Source organism: Sinohyriopsis cumingii, chromosome 18 (genome assembly GCF_028554795.1).
Source record: "Sinohyriopsis cumingii isolate HCF-2022 chromosome 18, ASM2855479v2, whole genome shotgun sequence".
NCBI lineage: Eukaryota > Metazoa > Mollusca > Bivalvia > Unionida > Unionidae > Sinohyriopsis > Sinohyriopsis cumingii.
Window position 1 is genome coordinate 1,681,421 of NC_142978.1, and position 23,661 is coordinate 1,705,081.

The 23,661-nt window shown below is 35.2% G+C and overlaps 1 protein-coding gene across 17 annotated transcripts in view; it reads right to left on the bottom strand.

Moving 5' to 3' along the window:
• The window catches only part of LOC149775957 (uncharacterized), a 185,836-nt gene that overhangs the window by 100,708 nt on the left and 61,467 nt on the right, over nt 1-23,661 (bottom strand). For 2 of the 17 annotated variants that reach the window (XM_089940782.1, XM_089940781.1), the window contains exon 1: nt 17,426-17,598. The exons of 11 other annotated variants lie outside the window; for them this stretch is intronic. In XM_089940782.1, coding sequence (XP_089796908.1) covers nt 17,426-17,463 — 38 coding nt within the window. In that variant the 5' untranslated portion in view covers nt 17,464-17,598. Of the gene's footprint in view, nt 1-475; nt 716-17,425; nt 17,599-23,661 lie in introns of those variants that run through there. 4 more of the 17 variants (XM_089940794.1, XM_089940778.1, XM_089940777.1 and 1 more) reach the window with 4 other exon arrangements.

Consider the following 23,661-nt stretch of genomic DNA (forward strand, 5'->3'; position numbering starts at 1 on the left):
ATTCCTGACCTGCCATAGCATAATACGCCTGCTGATCAGGGTGTATGCTGTTTGTTCTACTGATTACACCTAACAAACTTTACAGACCCGAATCGGCCAGTGAATTATGAAACAGCAGACCTGGGTCTGAGCAGTTTGCAATTGAACTTGTCTTATAATCAAGTATATACAGTAATATGTTCAGCACCTGCAACCACAATAACAGAATCAAGTTTCTTCCCAATGTTATGGCAAAATGGGTAAAATAGCTAAGGTTTGAAATGATCATGAACACATACATCAACAACCTTGGGTCTGAGCCCAGAGTGAGGCAAAGTTTTTTAACAATTATTGAAACATTCCAAGGACAAACACAACAGCAACCACCACAACGGTTTTCAAAGATATGCATGGACAAAGGGAAAAAAAAAGGGAAGAAAATAAATCAAAGTCTGCAACAAAGCCACAATTCCTCCTCTTTTCCATGCTATACAACCTCCTCCCCATCAGGTCATCCCCAATCCTCCTAGCCTGGCTCCAGGGGTGGTTACAAATTCCAAGGTCTTTGTGCACATAACTTTTGGAGTAGAAGTCAACCCAAAGGTTCACAGTTTCTTTTACATGTATTGTACCACATTTTGCATGCACCAGAACATGCACTAGAAACATGCAATCAGTGACTTTTTCATGCTTGCATGCACATGGTAATATACATATACACACATAACAGTAGCTCCCTCCCTGTACTCCAAAAGTCTATACCACAGTTTCAAGTGATTTCCAGTTGATCCTACCAATTCAACCTTGTTGGTTTAGCATGTTCCAATTTAAGTTCATAGAGAAAATTAAATAACTGGGTACTGTTTTCCTCATATTGATATCTAATAAAACTTTATCGAATAAAATGAATGTAATATCAAAAGATTTTCTTCTTTACACTTAAACCTTCTGACAGCTTAATATATTTAAGGGAGACAACTCTTGCAACCTTGTCATCATTGAGACTTTGTATATTAGTACAGTAGTTCCTCTTCACTCTTCCATTTTCTATTAAATTCTATGGTTGTCTATTTATTCTTCATATCACAGAGGAAGAAAAAAACAAATCTAAAATCAATTATAGTGATAAAACATCACTTTATCAGTCACTATTTCTGGTAAAACCATACATTTGTGTAACTGCACTACCAGACTGACTTCCTCATTCTAACACACTTACGGGGCCCTGGGTAGCCAAGTGATTTAAGGCATTCTCCTTAACAGACCACTCACACAACTCAGCTCTGTCTGCAAGAGTTCTAGTCATGGCTTGACCACATTTTATGTAAGAAAGTTTGCCAGTAGTTTCTTTTGGGTCATGGTTCTTCCCAGAGTCTCCTGAAGTTCTTCTCCAACAAACATACTCGCCACCATTAAACCCCACAAAATACAAAACATTCAAGATACTTTTTAAATTTTAATGAAAAATAGCAAAGTACATTATTCTCTGAATTATCCCTTCACTGGGAGAATCAAGAGATCACAATGGCATCAACATTTCTGAAAGTTTACAGTGGGATTATACTGCCAGAAATTTGACATTCAAACAATCAATCTTCTTCTTGAATGCGAAAATACTGAAATTCATGTGCAAATTACCCAAAAGGCTTTTTAATTTCTGAAATGCTGTGGATTTTCGTGTGGTGTTTTTTGTGAAGTTTGTATCAAGTTCTTGCGGTCAGCCTGAGGGTTCTAGTGATGAATACGAAGACAACATTAATGGTGAATGATATTAATTTTTTTTCACTTTGTTCACCATCTCTTTATTGACTAATTCTGCTGTTATTTTTCATAAGATCCTAGTGCCATGTGCAGGGAACGCTATTTACAGACCAAACAGCTTCAAATTCAATAAGTAAATAAATTATTTTGAAACACTGAAAGTTTTAAATGTCTTTGATCATTGTAAATAAAGAAGAAAAAATGCAGTCTACCTTTTCCTATCACATCTGAAATTCTTTGTATCTGCCATCATGGCATAGCTTCTTTTCAAAGACACTTCACAAAACAATTAAAACAGCTTGACAATGTTCAAGAACAAAAAAGCTTAATTTGCTACTGCCTTACCAACCCAAAGCGTTGCATCATAACAAAAATAGTACCTCTAAACTATGTCACCTGTATACAGAACACACCTTCTGGTATTACGCAAGTCCTTTCTGTCATTTCATTACAGGCCATTAATAAACACATTTCCTTGTAGGTTACTGTTTTCTTTCAACAGTACTTGGATGACATTACTGGTAATATGCCAAGAATATAGAATAGGCATTGGTAACTTCCTCCAGGGTGCAGGCCAGATAAGTGATTTTTAAAGCCACACACCATGGTGTAAATTAATGAATAAAGCAAGGCCATGGGCCAGGGATGGTTCACAGGCTGTATTTTGCCCACCCATGATATAGAACTAAATGCCTTTCTTAAGGACCCCTGAGACAGCCAGCCAATCCAATCAAACTGCTGCACTTCCCCATTTCTTGTTGCTGGCAATGAAAGTTTGTCCTGCTAGATGATCTTTTATTGACTTCACTATACTGACCAATCTTCATGTTAACTCCAATTTAATGGTTTTGTGCAGGCCAAATGTTGGGGCCCCAAGTGGCTGAGTGATCTAAAGCGCTCACTGTTCTGGATCACTGCCATCTCACCTCTGTCTGCCTTCGATTCTCAGGCTCTCGGCTAACGTAAGTATGTGAGAAAGCCTGCCAGTAGTTTCTCGTGGGTCAGTGATTCTTCCCAGTTATACTGGCCACTATTTATAGCCTATCTTTGCTGAAAAATGGTGTTAAACCCTACAACAACAGCAACAACAGGCCAAATGTTAAAATGTTTGTGAAAGACAATGCCTCAAAAAAAACTTCTTAAAAGATATTTCATTATATTTCCTATTGACACATTCCATGATGTATCACTAACTATAAATAATGAATACAATTTATCTTAGAATTAGCAAACAGTTTATACCATGACAGTTGATACTGGTATAAATTGTTTGCAGGATGTCATGTGGTAAGAGGTGATTAATGAAGGCAGAAGCCATGGTGGCTAATTAGTAAGCATACCAGACCTGTAACTTAAAAGACAAGGGTTCAAATCCTACTACTACATAAGCCCAAGTCAGCTACTGTGGTGTACTGTAATTGTGTGCTGTATCAACTGCTTGAACCTCAAATAACCTACTTAAATCTCTATGCTGTAAAACACCAAACCAAACTTTGGATGATTACTTGTATCATCATGCTTCCCTTTACCCCATTTGTGCATCTAAGATCACACCAAGTTTTTAATTTGACTCCCCCAGTTTAGACACAAAGGTTTGTGTTTCATTCAATCTGACCCCCAGTTCTGACACCAAGGTTATTGTTTTATTTAATCTGACCCCAGCTTTTGACGCCAAAGGGATTTTTAACACTCAATCTTGCACTCCTTTGAGAAACACTGATCCACATTCACGATAGGAATTTGCAAATGTTTCATGAGTGACGAGATTACACTAGTGTTATTAAATACCCCACTTTGGGATGAATTAAACTCGGACTGAATAGGAATTAAAAAATACAGCAACAAGATTATTAAAGCTTTGTAGGCTTTTGATATATCCTCAATAAATTACCTTGTTCTATTTATATATCACATTCATATTTACCTATCCCTAGTATTTTGGCAGACTACCTTGACATACCTGTTATCCTTTACAGTTACAGTAACCTCACCCCAAGACTTAATTAAGTCACTTTAGGTCTCTCCTTGCTATTACAAGAATAACAGCTATAATTTAATTCACAATTAGTGACAATGACATTGTATACTAGTATTGTAACATATTTATTCTTTTCTCATTATTGATCTTGTGATACCATGTGTTTTCTGGTCTCCAAACATGGCTTTTACTTCATGCAGCATTCCCTCACTGTAAGGCCCTTCATTATAGCACTGTTCTTGTCACAAGGTGGGCATGCTTTATGGAACCTTATTCAGTAGTAGAATTATATGCATATGTAACTTCATCATAAGGTGGTCTCACTATAAGACACTGTACCCCATTGTTCCTATGGCCAGAGTTATACTGAGGGAGTATTGTACTCTAACAGTAATTTTGTCCCCACAATCAACATAACTAATGGAAGTTTCTCTAACTTACTGCACGTTTTTCAATGTTCTGTCAGGTATTTTTATCATATCTCTTTATCAAATCTAAAAAGTCTGTTCTTCAATGCATTATTGTTCAATCTGTTTTAAAGTAAAATGAAGAAAGCATAAATTGTCAATCTTACAATTAAATGATAAAACAAAACCAAACGCAACCTTTTTAAGTGCAGTAATTATCTTCCCTACAATATTACAAATTCTTAAGAATTACAAAGAACCAGAGAAAGAGAGAGAGGGACATTCACACAACATACACACTCTTTTCTCATGTTATCTTAAATACTTTTGTTTTGACCAATAAAAGTTATAATACATATACTATGATAGACCTACCTTTGGCCTTTAGTTTAAAAGTTCAGGAGGATACAATTGTACATTTACTTTATTGGCAAAAATAATTATACACATTTATTAATATTCTTGTACTATATGATGCACATGACATCAATTTAGCAAACAAACATTTCTTAATCTACTTTTTATCAAGGAAGGTATTTACTGTTTCTAAAATATACAAACGTATTTGACTGATTACTTCTGATGTAACTGATTTGAAGGAAAAAAAGGTGTTCACAGGACAGTATTCTCATTATTATGGAGTCCATGTCAACCAAATAAAGCTTGAATGCAACACCACCTTGACACACTGCAGACCATGTCAACCAAATAAACCTTGAATGCAACACCACCTTGACACACTGCAGACCATGTCAACCAAATAAAGCTTTAATGCAACACCACCTTGACACACTGCAGACCATGTCAACCAAATAAAGCTTGAATGCAACACCACCTTGACACACTGCAGACCATGTCAACCAAATAAAGCTTGAATGCAACACCACCTTGACACAATGCAGACATTGAAGCGATATGACTGAAAAAATTTTAAGCTACGTTAAAAATCTAAATCAGACACACACACATAAAAGGTGGATCAAAATCATGTTACTTATAAAACTGCTAAAATAAAAATGCCAAATATATAATGAATTGATCTAAGAAAATGAAGCCTTAAGGAATGACAGTCACATAAAAAATGACAATGATTCAAACAAAAAAAAATAACCTTTAGAAACTCTCAGTGCAACATGAGTATCGAATTAAGTGTATAAAGTTTCTAGGCAAAGAATTCATAACTAAACATGGAGTCAATTACAAAAAAATTATCATGTGCACCCAAGATCTACATTATGTCTACAACAACTGTCTACACATTCATTTACAACCACATGAAGAGCCGATTACAATAAAAGGTGTTTTAACATGCAATGAATGGATTGGAAGGACAGACACACCAGGACGAATACGGAAGGTCCATAATAAAGAATAATAAAAATATGGTTAATATTCTAAGTACTATACATGTACTACCATTTCAACCTTCTTTTATCTTGCAATCTACCAGTATCTAAAGCCAATCTTGGTCAGCGAGTGAAGAATTTAAGTAATCTTACAAATGCATTATGTTTATTAAGGCTAAAGAACACATAAGATAATATGAACAAAGCAGATCTCTGATAAAACTTGGGCCTTAGAAAACATCGTTACTGCACTCAGTTTGGGACTATAAACATTTTGTACTGAATTCTTCAGAAAAGAGCATGTGGGTTAATATCTATCCAGAAACAATGCACAGATGGTACGTTACAAATATTACCTATTAAAGACCGAATCCATTTGAGAAAAGCCAAATTAATGTACAAGATATCGAATAATAGTGCTCCTGAATATTTACAATCACTATTCCAGTATAGGCTACCTGGCAATACTCCCCACCTGCGACGATGTCTACCAAACAGAATAAAATTCCCAAACCAAATAAGGAATTATTTTTAAACAAGTTTCCAATACTCTGAAACTTTGCTCTGAATAGTATTCCAGTTTAGATTAGAAATACCCATTCCATTTCCTTCTTCCAAACCCAATATATCCAGTGGCTTCAGAGATGCTGTTAAAATAAATCAATTCCTTTGTATGGGGGCCTCAAGGTAGATTAGCTCTTAGCTAATTGTGTTACCCTCTATAAGGTTATTATTATTATTATTATTATTATTATTATTATTAATTGTATGGTTATGTGTTCAGTCTACTGCTGTACTGAATGCGGAATTTAATAACTGCTGTGCAAAAATATTCTCTACAAGTTTTAGCCTAATTCAAGATGTATACAGCGAATCCTGTCTATAAAGAACACTCAAGGAAAGAAAGATCCATTGTTTGGGACAGGTGTACTTTGCAGTGAGGTTAATTATGTTGGTAAATTTATGGGGGACTCATAAATGTTGCTCTTATGAGAAGGGGCTTGGTTCTTAAAATGGAATTGTCTGCAAAGAAATTTTAAGTGGATGATACTCTATACCAGGGGTCTCAAACTCAAACCACCCTGAGGGCCATATGAGGACATATTCAATGACCCAAGGGCCACACCACCTTTGTTATCCCTCAGGACACCATATGATACCAATCATTTTGCAAACCACAGGATACGACTTGGTGGGCCACATGCAGCCCATGGGCTGCATGTTTGAGACCCATGCACTATATCATTATCATTCTTATCTTCAAAGACACAATGTCACTGTTATGTTCAAACAAAGAAACAAAAAGAAAACAAAATAAACATTTATCCCCACACTTTTTGCAGCATATTCCCAAACCCTTTACCTTTCCCCCTCCCCCCTCCTCCTCCATTCCAGAATTCAACCCCATCAGTGTTTCCCTTTACCCTCATTCTGCACTTCAGAGACCCCCCAATTTTTAATTTGACCCCACCCCCCATTTTGATACCAAAGTTTGGTTTTTACCCAGTCAGACCCTCAGTTTTGACTCCAAGGAGATTTTTGACTCTCAGTCTTGCGCCCTTTGAGGTTAGACTGCCCATTCTCAAAAAGCAATCCTAGAATCACAATGTGAATCCATCACATATATCAAGTTCCTACTGCTCTAGCTGCATGTATGAAGTTTGATGAGAAAAATGTTAAATTATCATTGTTGTTGAAATTTTGGCTCATCAGTTCTTTTATATCTTTTTATGTACCAAAGGGGTGGGAGCTGATGAAACATCTTACAGATTGCTACCCAAAGTGCAACATATTTGTTGTAGAACTGAAAAGGGGGGGGGGGAATTGTCTGAATATAGGAGACATTTAATGAAGAAATAAAGCTACAAAATAACACAATTTTCACACATTCAGCTGATTTTTCAGCATTTTTTTTTTAATCATTAGCACAAATCCTTCAAACGTGCATTCTAGAATGGACCCTATATAAAGTTAACAAATTTCCACCCAGCCAATGACATGTGGTAATGGACTCAGATTGACAAAGTATATAACAGTATCTGACCTAAACTACAGCATGATAAAATAAAAAAAAACACAACAAATGCATGCTTACATTAGTAAAGGTTTCTTTCAGAGACCTGCAGACTTATTTTGTACTGCATATTGTCCAGTTACTGTATAAAGGGACTTGAAAAGTGCAGTGGTGCATAACAATGGAGTTTCTAGGTCCAGTATATTGATAAAATTTTATGCAAGTGTTTGCAAGGTTATAATTTTTTATTCATTCAAAGCCTAACTATTTCAAAGATGAGCTAAGACTTGGCATCCATGCATATGAATATGTTACTCAACAACTCTGCCTGACAATGTATTACAACAAAAGGAAATGGGGCCCCGAGTGGCCGAGTGCTCTAAAGCACTCTTCATTACGGATCACTGCCATCTCACCTCTGTCTGCGGCAGTTCAAGTCTTGGATTCGACTAATGTGGGTATGTGAGAAAGCTTGCCAGTAGCTTCTCGCGGGTCACTGGTTCTTTCCGGGGGTTTTCCCAGGTTCTTCCTCCACCATCAATACTGGCCACCATGTATAGCCTATCGTGTGCTGAAAAATGGCATTAAACCCCACAACAACAAGAACAACAACAACAAAAGGAAAACAAACTCATTAAAAATGCAGTGGCATCTTATGCTCCACACAAATGTGGCTGTGGCATATAGCATAACTTGTATGCATTATTAAAGCTGTCTGTCCATCTGTGATGTTTTTTAATGCATGGACAGTGTCTTGGGCACTGTGTTGGGCCATTATATTCCATCAACATATGTTTAATTTTCTTTTTAAAAATGGTCTTGCATTGTGATCCATCTTCCCTATAATATTTAGAATAAATCCTCCCAAGAGCAGACGACTTTATCCATAAAAGCTACCATATATAACTGTGTACAGGTCAGATACAACTGCAAACTACACAGATCAAGATCTGCCATTGCATAATGATCTGGTAGATCTGGACCTTCACAGTTTATTACACCCAATCAAAAGAAAAACCAACATGCTGGCAGAGCAGGGTCTTTACAGTTTGTTGTACTCAATCAATAGAACAACCAATACACTGAGAGATCAGAGTCTTTATAGCTTGTTAGGCCCAATACTGTATATAGAACAGCCAACACACTGGCAGAGCAAGGTCTATATTGTTTAATGTTCAACCCAACTAACACTCATATATACTGTGGATTCTGCCGTACATAATATCAAGTAGTAGCCAAACATCAATAGTTGCTCCTTAATTGGTAATCACAGCATACTCTTTCTTGATGATGGCCAAATAAGGAAAAAGATACAGCCAAAACAATTTCATAAAATGACAAGCATGTAGTGACACAACCACACTGCACAAGTCAACAACACCGTTATGTCAACATTGCGAATGCCACATTAATCTCTAACATATCTTCAGTTCTCTTCTAATGTAGGTCATGCATATTCCCATTGCCATGAGAAAATGTCATTCTTTCTCGTCCATCCCCATATCTGAATCTGACTGGTTTATACCAATCATATCTACAATGACACCCAGTCCAAGTTTGCCTCATGTTGGATGTTGGCTATTATCTCTTTTGAGTAGAGTACCGGTAATCACTAAATACGATCTGGAGATACTACACTTATTTTATTGCAAATTAAAAACAACTGTCAATAGTGAAGTGAAGACTGTTAAGCCAATAATCTTTAGCTATTAGTCATTGCTACGGCAATACTGAATATGTATTCTATGGAGCATAATCCATACAGAACATCAGACTCCTAATCCACAGGTTGTGAGTTTGATACATGCCAGTAGACTGCCTTGGTGTGTCCTTGGGAAAGGCACCTATAGCATGATATAGCCAATGTGTTAACAAACGTGCCATTAAAACCAACCAACCAACAATATGATCATTAATACAGATGGTAAGAATACATTGCTAATACAGTGCACATCATATTACAGTGTCTTCTGGTTTTGTTCTCACTGTATGCAGATTTACATCTCAAATTTACCCATTCCCCATTTACAAATGCACAAATTCAAAAGTTTACTGAACATAATGTTGTCCCAAAGATTTTACAAGCTCCTAAAAAAAGGCAGGGTGAAAAAAACAGGTGTAAGCAGTAGACTGGCTACCTATTTAGTAGTATGCAACAGACTGGCTACCTGTGTAGTTGTAAGTGGCAGACTGACTACCTGTATAGTAGTAAGCAACAGACTGGTGATCTGTGCAGTAGTAAGCAGCAGACAGGCTACCTGTATAGTAGTAAGCAGCAGATTGACTACCAGTTCACTGGCAAGTGAATGCTTGGGAAATCTATAAATGAAGTGAATTATGAAACAGCAAATGGATCTTAATTCAAATATTTCATCCAAACTACACATGGGAGAAATTTAATTCTTTTTCTGATATTGGTATTCAATGTCCTTCTTGTGCTGCTGCCATAAAACACAAAACTTGGTGCTCTTATTTCTGATTTGAAACAACATATGATGTAAGAAAATGTACAAATTTTTATCAGTGATGCTTGGTTTGAACCCACTCTCTGGTCTTACTATAAGAGAATGTATGTATAAAGTCCCAAGTCTATCTTCATATAACACCTACTGATATGTCTCTATAAAATACAAATTTTTTAATAAAATATATTGTTACCTCACAAATACTGGCACAATTTAGTCACACTGATCTGATGGTTTGAGTTTGGTTTGGTGTTCTGCAGGAGAGCAACACCAACTTAGTCAAACTGATCTGATGCTTTGAGTTTGGTTTGGTGTTCTGCAGGACAGCAACACCAATTTAGTCACATCTGATGGTTTGGTGTTCTGCAGGACAGCAACACCAATATATCTGGTGCCAAGGCAACTGGAGTAAAGTACCTTGACAAAATTTACATCAATGTAACCATTCTGGGTTGATACCATGGGAGGGTTTGGACCCATACCCTTTTAGTCGAAAGTCGAGCCTCCTATCCACCGAGTCACCACTCATCTAACTGAAAATAAAGAGGCTTCCACTCCTGGGCCCACACTCCAAAAAAAAACAGAAGGAAAAAAGCCGTCTCTGTTTTAGTATTTTCTCTTTATGTACCAAAATCATTAAAGCCTGTGAAGAAAAGTGGGATCAGACAGACAAGGAATGATTGATCAAAAGGCAAAGAGCTTTGACAGGACTTTGATGGCATCTCCAAGAGTGAAAAACTAAGTGATCATGTAATCTGCTTTAAAAAGATTCAGCACTTGTCCATATTGATTTATTATACTGACAATATCCTAATTAGAACAACACCGAAGGTGTTTGATAGGGTGAAGGTTTTTATTTCAGGACCTCTTTTCAATTTTGATGATAAATGTCTCAGGTTCAAATCTTGACTAGACCTTTCACATGTTCTGATTCTAAATATGTTAACCATAACTTGATTTTGTCTTTAATGGGAATAAATGATAATGAAACAAAAACAATCTGTTACATAAAATCATACATGATCATTTTCCAATACCAGACACACACAGTGCAGTAAAAAAAAAAGATGATGATTTAGATAAAAGAAAAGGTTAATTGGAATTCTGTTTGTAATCTAGAGTAATATCCTGAGGCCATTTTCACTCCTGAGACAGCTAATCTGTAAGTGGCACACTGTAAAACATCAAAATTATTATTAAACCTCCAGGTATTGTCGATTTGTGAGTTACAACCAATAACTACATTCCTTAACAAATACACAAAGATTATCAGATTATCAGATGACTTGCTCTTACTATGAAAAATAGCCTTTTATTTGCCTGCTTCAAGCAATAGTTTTCTTTATCAACTAATCTACCTATCTACATACCTATCTAACCACCAACTTATCTATCTAGCAATCTATCTGTCTGCCAAAAATCACCCAATGCCATGTAGCAATAAATTAGCCCCAAATTTGTAAATTCTTCAGCGAGCCCTTGTACCCTTTATTTGATGTGTTAAACTTGTGTGATCACTTACCTTCCTAAAATATCAGTACAACTTGTTTATCTAAAGTGCCAAAAGGTCTTAAATGCTCACCTTTAATGATTACTGCCAACTCAACTCAGTTTGCATGCGGTCAAGTCAACCTATGTGGGTATGCGAGAATTCCTGCCAGTGCCTTCCTGTGGGTTGGTGGTATGTACCAGGGTTTTCCCGGCTTTTTCTTTTACCTGTTATACTGGATGCCATGTATAGCCTATCATATGCTGAAAAGTGGTGTTAAACACATAACAATGACTGTATATCTACTATATATCTATCCTCTTATTTATCTCTCAAGACTAAATATTTTAACCAACAACTGAAAAGTTATGATATCAAAAACATAAATTTATTCACTCAATTGCAGAATTCCGAAAAATTATAACAATAATAAAAGATTTTTTGTAACATGCTTTTTTGGAGTCATTATTTCCTAATAAACCCTGGTTAAATATAAAATGTTATGTCATTATTTCTTAATAAACCCTGGTTAAATATAAAATTTTAGGTCATTATTTCTTAATAAACCCTGGATAAAAATAAATTTTTAGGTCATTATTTTTCTTTATGATCATGTTGGTGTCTTTTTTCGGGGTATATTTAATTTTGTTTCTTTCTTCCATTCTTGATAATTTATAACTTTACTCTTGAGCACCGCCATACTGTACTACCATATTATTAAATCCTACAACTATTACTCTGAATTTAAGTTGGGTACAAAGATTATTTCCTCGAAACACCTTTTGATTCTGAAATTTGTTTGCTTGTTTATTAATTTAAAATTCGAAAAAAGTAAACTCTACTTATATTGCCACATATCTACCGTAGAATATTTGCCATTTCATGTGCAGTTGACACGATGTGCGCTAGAAGACTACATGATGTGTAGCTATATCGATCGTCACATCCAACAAACTGAAAATTCAAATCATTATGTAATTATATTAAATGAAATGCTGGTCAAACCTGCACAGATTACATACAAATGTTTCAAGACAAATAATTACAAATGTTGTGAGTAGATAAAGACCCGTGTTTGGCTGTAATAGAACAGTGATCTTTATCAGTTAACATGCTTTGAGCTAACTTCAATAACTTGTCTGTTACCTTTGCACAGAGTGCATTCACCGTCCTATTCATATACAGACAGGGTGATTATGACAGAGTCCTGTATGGTGAAATGTACAGCTGACCTGCCATTTATGTCCTGTTATAGCTGACAAATTCTGACTACATATATGTGCGGACTGATCAAAACATGAGCAATATACACATATTTTATTGGAATGCTGGTAGTTTTTTTTTTTTTACTTGTGTGGTATTAGCTTTTCGTTCCCATACTCAAGAAGATCAAATGGTCAGTGCCTAATTTATTACATAGTAAAAGGAAATCATTATTATCATACTACACGACTGTCAGGTACTTTCTTTCGGTATTGCTCATATAATATTATATATATATATATATATATATATATATATATATATATATATATATATATATATATATATATAAGGTCCAAGAACTAACTATATCTGTCAGCAAACAGAATGCCCTCTTCGGTCAAAGGCCATTTTTAGGTGACATGCACTTTGTAATGCTTCAAATGCATGCCAAGTTTCATGATGACAGTTGGTATGGTTCTGATGATATTGTCAAGAATGTGATTGATGGACACATGGATTTGGTGGAAGAAGCACACAAAAATCTGTAATTAGTAAATCCGGGTCTGCAATATCGTCAAACCCCAGACACAATGTATACGTCAAAATTAAGTAGGCATAATAAAGAAATGGTCAGTTTTTAAAGCAAATCTTGGACATAAAATAGCCCACATTTGTGCATTATTAATCTGTATACATTATTAATCTGTATATCTGCGACTATGGTGAAAAATCCATACATGTAATCAATGTGTCTTTGGATTTATATGTATCATCATCACTTCAAATTTCATCTCTCATGACTTCTCAGGCATCCTTTAATATTCTTCACCTGTAATCATTCACAAGTTTCTCAACTCTGAGTGGTTTGATTTTTAAAAAAAAAAAAAAAAAAATACTAAATATATGCCATTTTAGAATTCTACTCCTGCTTTAAAATTTACTTTAACTTTAATAAAAGAGACCCAAGTGAGTCTGACACTGTTCACCTGAATGACGTCAGTAAGATAAGTTGACCTAGAAATCAAGCTCACCATTCTATGTTAATTGTATTAGAATTATTTGGTCTTTTCTGCATTAGAATAAAATGTTTGAAATAATAAAATCTACCAAAAAGAGAAAACCTGAGATAGATGGCTGTTAACTTCAGTGCCCGAGTGGCCGAGTGGTCTAAAGTGATCACTGTTACAGATCACTGCTGTCTCACCTCTGACTGAATGGGTTCAAGTCTCAGGCTTGGACAATGTGGGTACGTGAGAGAGCTTGCCAGTAGCTTCTCATGGGTCAGTGGTTCTTTCCGGGGTTGCCCGGGTTCCTCCTCCACCATTTATACTGGCCACCACGTATAGCCTCTCTTGTGCTGAAAATGGCACTGAACCCTACAATAACACTATACTGTTTTCATAAAACAACGTTCATGGATTTCACAAAATTGTGGATGAAAATGAAAATGATGTCAAACTTAACTTTTAACAACTGTTTCAAGTTTTCTCTATCCTTTGCATCTTCATTAATATTGTCTCATATCTAATGGCCTTATATGTTATTGTTGGTCAAAATTTGCTAAGCAGTCTTTTGAGATAGTTATGTTTATTCTGTTTTTAGTATAATGAAGTCATATTTTATGGTGGCTTGGCATCATTTGTAAAAAATGTAAATGTGTTAAAAACAGGATGATTAAAGTCAAATCTGTAAAATGTATGCTGGGTGGATTTTCTAAAACTGTGAAAGGTTTTTGTTTTATTTTATTACTGGCAGTCATATTTGGAGGTAGACAGACAAAACTTCAATCTTAAATCATTTATGCTCTGGGTTTTTTCTGTCAAATTTGATCAAATTCTGTTTAGCAGTTTTCAAAAACAGACCATTTAAAGTTTTTCAATTTTTTTGTAATAATGGCCATGTTTGATGACTTATCTAATATTTGCACAAATTTGAAAATTTTATGTCAAGTTGCTTTTTTTCAATTTTGGTCATAAGCTATTCAGTTCAGTTTGTGAATAAGTTGCTTAAATTTTTCTTAATGCTTTTAATAACATTATTTGACAACTTATTTGTACAAATTTAAATACCCTTAATGCCAGGATGCTTCTCATGAAATTGCTACATTTCAGACCATTTGTTTTTAAAAGGTTCTTTAAAGATTTGTATATAATTAGCAATGGTAGCCATATTGGATCAATGCACAAACATGAAAGCCCTTTATGCTCTCGTGTTTTTTACTGATTCTGCTGAGGGGGGGTGCTCTACAGATATTATTAACTTCTTAGAGAGTAGCAGGAGTAAGGTGAAAGTGCTTGCATATGCAACATGCTCAATGGACAAAATGATGGCATCCCTCTATGTTACTTTCATTGAATAAGGCTATGATTTCTTTGGAAACTGCACATGTTGTTGTTGTTGTGGGGTTTAATGCCATTTTTCACCACATGATAGGCTATGTATGGCGGCCAGTATTAATGGTGGAGAAAGAACCCAGGAAAACTCCAGGAAGAACCACCGACCCATGAGAAGCTACTAGCAAGCTTTCTCACATACCCACATTGGCCGAATCCTAGACTCGAACCCACGCAGATAGAGGTGAGATGGCAGTGATCCATAACGGACAGCGCTTTAGACCACTCAGCCACTTGAGGTCCCTTAAACTGTACATGATCTAAGCACACTGCTAACCAAAATGACTGCTCCCAAGAACTAAAACAATCAGTCCAAATTAGTCTAAAGTACATTACTTTTATCAATTAGATAATACCATCAAGTTTCTGAAAGTGCAATGAATGAAGTACTAAATGTATCAAATGAAAAAAGCTAGTGGCTTTATGTTTTCACAATATACCTAAGTCCAGAAAATAATAATAACCAAGAAGAGCTAGGAGGTTGTTTTTAAAATGTACATCAGAAGTAAGGCCAAGCTGTATACAAATTTATAACACAGTACACCCATCAATCATACACTAAAATAAGGGAATTAAAAGTTCTTTTAAAATACCTAAGATATATAATGTTTTTAAACAGCCAGAATAACCACTGAAGAAAAACTTGGAAATTCATTCTCTTTAAAAATCTAACCTAATACAATATACAAAACTGTAGAGTACCACACAAACATTTTTTTATAAAAAAAGCTGTCTTATCAGGATTTTCTATTTTTACAACAGTGGCCATACTTGATTGCAGATTGGAATCATTTATATAATTTTTGAAAGCACTTTATGCCAGGATTCTTTCAGTCATATTTGTTCAATTTCTGTTGGGAAGAGGTGTTTTTAAAATTAATTCTCAGTTCTTTGTAATGGAGCCATACTTGATGCCAGATTGGCATCATCTGTATAAACTTTTAAAGTTGTTTAAATTTGGATGTTCTCTGCCAAGTAAGACTGGTTTTTATAAGTTGTGTTGACAGATAATGTGTGAGAGATGACAAATGGTGCCCTTATGGTCATGTGAGCTGAAAGCCTATCACAATTTTTTGTTACAAATTGAGTTATTGGGTAAGCACAGAAACATTAGGATGGAATAGCTGCCACCACCAATAAGTAGATCAACATCATTATGTCTTGCAAGTTTTTCTTCTTAAAAAGGTTACACAGAAACTAGATCCACGCTCAAACTTCCATCACCCATTAGTATGTAACATCTGTGAGAGTTTTCTAAGACAGCAAGTCAGGATAATGTGACTGGGTTGGACATTATGCTACATGTCTGCGGCATGATGCCCCAATGCTAGACATCACTTTAAACTGCCAAACTGCAGTCATCATAGTGATATGACTGAAAAATTGTTAAAGCTACATTAAAAATCCAAATCACTCTTTCTCTCTCTCTCTCTCCTCTCACTCTCTCTCTCTCTCACTCACAGACACACAGACACACACACACACATACAATCTATCCTCATTATCAAAATTTTCAATTATTAATAGATTCAAAATATATTTTTAGTTGGCGGACTGGAAACTCACCTCATCCACCCATCTTTAAAACAACCCAATATACCATGCCTATCCTGCATTCTCAACCTTATAGAATGTGAGGACCCCGCCTTAACTTTAACAAAATTTACATGGACCCCCACATGCTAATTTTAAACTCCCTTGGAATAACCTTGCTTGGGAATCCCTGTCCTACACTACCAGCTAATGCTGTTAACATCTGTATTAATAATAATAATAATAATAATAATAATAATCATGATTATAATAATTTTATTTAAAGAGGGTGACAAATAGTTGCATGAAACTAATCCTTGTGGCCCTCTATTTTATTTACATTCAAAGTACATGTACATAGTCACCCACACCCACACCCACACACTGATAATAACCTGTTATTATAAGGGCATAATAAACTGAAAATTGAAATGGATATGTTCCAACTAGGTACATTGTGTACATACAGTACAAAACTAGCAAGACAACAAAATGGAAGGTTAGTTTGTCACTTTCCAGTTGTAATCAAACTCTACTCTTTCATCTTGTGACCAAATAAGGTCTGCACACTAGCTATTCAACTATGTATCATATATATATATATATATATATATATATATATATATATATATATATATATATATATATATATATATATGTATATGTTTGTATCTTATATATATATAATTCACCCTATCTCTTTACTAGTGACTTGTAGGAAGTGTTTCTGCCGAGTATTTAATACACAAATGTAATTGGTCATCCATATGGTATAATACTCATAAAGAAGACAGCACAATTTCCGACAAAAGTCGACTTCAAAATCGACAAGCTGCTGAATTAAAATAACTTACCCTTTTCGGCAGCAAACCATGCATTCAACCCAGTCCATTTTATATCCAAATTATCCCAGCTCTGTTCCAGATCATGTAAGCACCATGTCTGATTAAATGCCCGGCCAGTAGTTATTCAGGCCTAAAACTCTCTTGTCCTCTACAGAATGTCTCTCTAACAATGGACAGCTTTGATAATTATCTCCCTGGGATTTTTTGAGTTCATGCTTCATGTGTATTTGGCAGACACAAAAAAGACAAGAATAAACTCTCCAGGTAGGGAAACTTTCCATTTATTTTTCCTCTCTACCTGTTCTCTTGTACTGTGTTGCCTATCTAATTTAGGAATAGTTCAAGCACAGGTGAGCATAAACTTCCACTGCAGTCTTACCTGAAGTCTACTGCAGGCATGTGTGTTAATACTATCACACTTTAATGACATCAAGCGATACAGTAGATAAAAGAAAGATAACAATGCATATGCCAACTTATAATTGTGCACAACACATGCTGTATAGAGGTAAGAAGTTATTTGTTTGTATGTATGTACTATCCCTCTCATGAAACTGAAACATTACATGTCTACTGGCTGGGGTATTTCAAGATCAATATCAAGACAACCTTACCATATTACTGAGGACTGTACTTCACAAGCAAGATCTATCAACACTACTGATCAATATTTATTGATCTTCAATTCACAAATTAGGGTTAAAGTGGTAATTGTATAATTAATGTACGAGGTTGAGATCTAAAGCACATGCACTGACTACAAACAAAAGGAAAGAAAAGTAAATGGAGATATTCAGGTGTTAAATAATCACAAAGGTTTTTTTTTAATGGCTGAATTACTCTTTTATTAGATGCATGCACATAGGCGTTGGCAAAATTATGTACGAAATATAGTGGGTGTAATAACAATGAACTAAAAATAGAAGTCACTGAAGCCTAAAAATAAGGTCATGATGACAGACTTTTGATTAAAATCTCTTAGAGATTCAAGATGATGGAGGTGAATCTGTTGGCTGTGTGCAGTAGGGAACCCCTGTGCTGGGAAAGAAGATCCCTACTCTGAGGAAATATCCTGGGCTAGTCTATCAACAATGAAGATTGATGAAAGACCATCAACAGGGCAACAAGGGGCTATCATGATGAACAGGGGAGGTCCTGACCTTTTGGAGAGCAGAATCATCCTAAAGGGTAAAAAGGCACATGTGAACTGGCAGAAACAAAGCAAAGCAGCAGGTGTGTCATCTTGATGCTTGATCTTTTGAACACACCAATTTGAAACTTGTACTGGACCCAATGATCTTCGACAAAACTCAGAGGGAAGAATACTACCAAAGTATTATGTATTATAAAAAAAAACAGTGTAGATGATAGTAACAATCAAGCTTATTTAATTAAGAATTATATATGAACAAAAAGGCTGGTGTATGACCTTCATATGCAAGTCTATACTCAATGTAAAGCATAAATCAAAGTTCACTATTTTCTACAAAAAAGGAATGACTGGCAAGGAGGTTTAAAGTTCTGAAAAACAACCCACAGAAGAGTATTCACCATGCTCCCTTATCCCACCAACCAAATTGGTTTTCTGTCTTGATCTCATCATTTTTCATCAGAACACAAGGAATAAAAATACATTATCAGTGATACATTATGTAACAATCTTCTACACAGCAATGAAAGTGGCTGTTTTCTCTATTGGTAAGTGACTATGTTTGGAAGAATTTTGATTGGTTCATTCCAACAGTTTAAAGAATTATATTGATTCACAATAGCAAACAATATTACTTGCAATGATTGGTTAAGCAGCATAATGCAAATTCATAAGAAACAAGGAAATCTCAGCACAGGGTCATGGATGATAAAGGAGCACATATCATAGCCTGTGGCTTGTAACTATGGGTTTCTTCCTTGTGATGCCATATTTGATGTGGAAATAATTCATACTTTTGAAAAAAGAAATATTGCAAAAATCTTGGTGAAGAGTCCTCTCAGCAGGCATGTGGAAATAATTTAAAAAAGGTAAATAAACAAGATTTTCAAGATGCCACTATGGCAGGCATACTGGAGGTCAAATCTGTACCATTTTCATTTAAGGCAACAAGCCATCATGAGAAGTCTTCTAATGAAAACTCCATATCAATATGACTTACCATTTACAAGTAGTTTCGATTGGCTGCCACAGCAGGCATAGGGACATCAGATTGGCACAATTTTCATTTAGGATAAACTAGCTATCGTAAATCTCTAAGTGAAAACCCTATGTTAATATTACAAGATTTTCAAGATGGCCACTGTGGCATCCAAATTGGAAGTTGAAGTAGCGCCAATTTATACAAGACAAACTAGATCTCAGGATGACTGTGAGTGTGCTAACAGATGGACAATGGACTAAAGACAACGAGCAAAAATCAGTAGAGATAGTATATTGTGCTTTATGGTAGGCATATGAAAAAGGCAGTAACTCTTACTTAAAAAATGTCCGCAAAGTGATTTGTATATATGCCTGTCTTCTGGTGATAACCATAATATTTGACCAAGTTTCATGGCAATCCATCAAAAACTGTCGGACTAGTTGCATCAACAAGACTGTGATGAATGGAAGAATGAATGGACATAAAACATAAAAAATATGAAAAGCTAGACAATGCAAATATGACCAAATGTGTCGGCAATATGAATATCCAGAAACTGTTAGTGATTCTAAAAGAATGGAAAACAAATAATATGCAAACAGTCTTTTCAAAGCCATTATACCTGTGGAAATGTATCATTTGGGGAAACTATTTTTATTGCTAGAGGCATGGGATTACAAAAGATTTCACATATATATGGTAACAACTGATCAAAACCTGAAAGGTTAATCTTGTACTAAATGAGGGCCACTAGTTGGAACAACAATACTAATACCCCTGGTACACAGTCCCTGAGTGATTCAAGTATTATGCTCATGACCAGAATGGTTCAAGTTCAATTCCCACCAGACTGGACTGGATACCAATGTTTATTGTTGTGCAATGTACTTCACACTACTTGCCACTGTATGATTTAACCTGCAAAGTATTACTGTCCTGTAGCATACCCCCAAAATCAATACCTCATTTCTGCAGCATATCTAAAACGGTCACTATCACCTACTTTTGCCAGTAAATAGTACCCCTAAGGATGAATCATGCATTTAATTTTTATGCTGTAAATCCAACTCTGTATCAAAGAAAATAGAGTTCTAACATGTCACATAAAAACTGATGTCACAGATGAAAAACCATTGTCAATGAAGCTATACAAAAAAGCAACACCTAAACTTTTCATATCAACAGAACACACCTTGGCTGACCAAACTTAAAAAGGACCTACTATGAAAGGTTAATAAAATGAACCATGATTTCAAAATGAATCACATGATTTACATACCATCAGGTTTTTACCTATGTATAATTCATATAAGGTCATATATATGTATATATAGGAACTACAGACATGTGCTAAAAGTAATTTTAATTCTTCTAAAAAATACTAATTCTACAAACATACTAAGAATATCATGTCACAGTGATTTCAGGCTTTGTTGATGTGGGGTGAGCATGAATCATGTCACATTGACTCGGGGTTTGGGAGTTGTTGTGGGCATCTAGGTTCTTATCATTTCACATTGACTTAGGACTTGAGAGTGGTAGGGGGACTCATTAAGGATCTCATAATTTCACACTGACTCAGGGCTTAGAGTGGTTGGGTTGGGACTGGAATCCAAGATCCTTTCATTTTACACTGACTTAATGCTTAATTGTGGGGGGGGGGCTATCCATGATCTCTTCTTTTGATTCAATTTGCTCAAAATTATAAACTTTCTTTGTTTATCTCTGAACTTTTTTTTATAAGTGGATATGAGTGAACTTTTCATTTTTATTCAGCAATGAAATATTGGAAAAAAATTCAAAAACATATAGGAAATTCAACATTCCAGGTAACAACTAATTTTACAAAAAATATTACTATAATTCTAGAAGGCAAAATGGAGGGAACACGGGGAAAGGACTCTAGTTCTTCAAACTAAATCTCTGATGCACCATCATGTACATCATACAATGTGATTAATGGAGGCTGAAGCTGCAGTGGCTATGTAGACTACATTCCACATTTGGAACTAAACTGGTGTGACTTTGCATCCTACCTTAGGATTGGCCTGGGTTGGCTACCATGTGACCTGGTACTCAATAACCAGTTTGTGCTGCTGTGTCATAAAACACCAAATAAAAATGAAATCAATCTTCCAACTTAACATTTTGCTTTTGTAAAATCAATAACAGTTCTGTATGACCTGTTCTAAACTTACAGGCTTTCTCTTGCAGAAAATGGTGGTACTATATATATATCAGTAATTGTCCCATAATGAAACAATTCATATACCAACATATGTATTTTTATTTAAATATGAGAAATCAATTATCTTTAACTTGTACATTTCTGATGAATTTTTATATATACATTTACACGATTTTATGGGCAATTTGTGACATATACTTCTTGCCATACATTAGCTGAATAATGCAGCTCACACAAAAATAAGTTTTCAATAGCAAAATAAATGTTATCAAGCCTACCTAAAAACAGTATAAAAAGAACGCACTCTATGACAAAAGCAAACAAATTTCATTCATAATCTTTCCTATCAATATAAATCAAAACTGAATTACAGTATTTATCTGAGAAGAGGGTCAATAAAATTATTTGCTCACCTTCAGGTTATATTGACCATTCAGAGATAATAATTGAATCCACCAGAAAACAGAACATGTGTATGGTGCTCTTGAATGAACAAGATGCAACACAATAATTACGAAACCAGTCGCCATGGTCCATGGCAGAATTAATTACCAGCTATGCTCACTTGTAAGTCAAGACCAACTGCAAACAACTTAGACCCTGATCTGCTCTTATATAATGAACTGGCAGATCAAAGTCAGCCAGCAGATTAGGGTCTGTGTTCTTTGTTCTACTGATTTCTCCAAACTGCACTGATCCAGATTTGCCAGTGCATTATGTGTCAGTAGAACTGGTTCTGTCATTTGCAGCTGGATTCCACTCATAAGTGAGTATATACAGTACCATACATTGCTTAAAGACTCGTCTTCCATTAAGTGCATTAAAATATCTGACCTAAAATACAAGTCTTTCAAACAATGAAGGCACACAAATTCAATTTAAAGCAAAATATAGTGGCACTGAGACCAAAAAAGTAATTTACTAGGAAAATTGGGGTTACAAAAGTGGTTTTTTCAAATAACTTTTAATAAAATTTCAAATTATAGTACCTAAATAAAGTCATTCTGTACAGACTGACTCAGGCACTAAAGTTGTGTAACCAGACTGATCAAAATCCAAGTCAAATCTACATTCTGTTGGGTACATTCTGTACAGGTGAAAAGTAAATATTGAATCTGATTGTTAATCTAGGGATAGTAAATGCTCTCAAGATACCCCCATGAGAAGAAAGAGATTTCCTGGTCCACTGATGGTCAGCATATTGTATTTTATATTTCTGACATGAATGTTCAAGACTTTGAAAACTAACACACTTTCTGTTTTCATTGTGTTAGATTATGCTATGGGTTAAATTACAAGATCACAAAACTCATTTTTATACCATATCCGAATTTCCTTTAAAAAAAATGTTCATATTGTTTAACACACTAACCCCTGGTGACGAGTTTAAAGTGGCAGGAGGTAGTAGCCTACTGCCAAGCTCTGTAGCATCAAGGTCATGTACAATACACTAAAGTGGGTGGTATTATAGAAAGGTAGACAGATGTAGCTCTACAATGATACCAAAATATCTGGAATTTCTAGTTGCACTACAAAACACAGAAAGAAAAACCTCATTATTTTGGACCTGATTTTTTTCTACCCAAAATTCGCCCGTGGTCAGAATCTGATTTTGTGTTCGGATTTTATACTCTTTGGTCTCAGATCTAAGACAGACCGGTATAAACTGCAAACAAACAGATGAACCTTTGCAAAAATTAGGATATGATGGGCATTTGGAATAAAGAGTGGTCTCGATACAAAAAAAATGGGTTGATTAAGCAAAGAAAGAAACAAACAAACAAAAAATTCCAACTTTTATCCTTCTGCTCATGCGCGAGCCAAATAGCCAATGAAAAACAATGTTTGTTACACAACTAGGCAGTATGTTATTAGAAGATCACCTGGAAGTTGGTGTTTTAGGATTTATTCAGAAATAGCTTTCA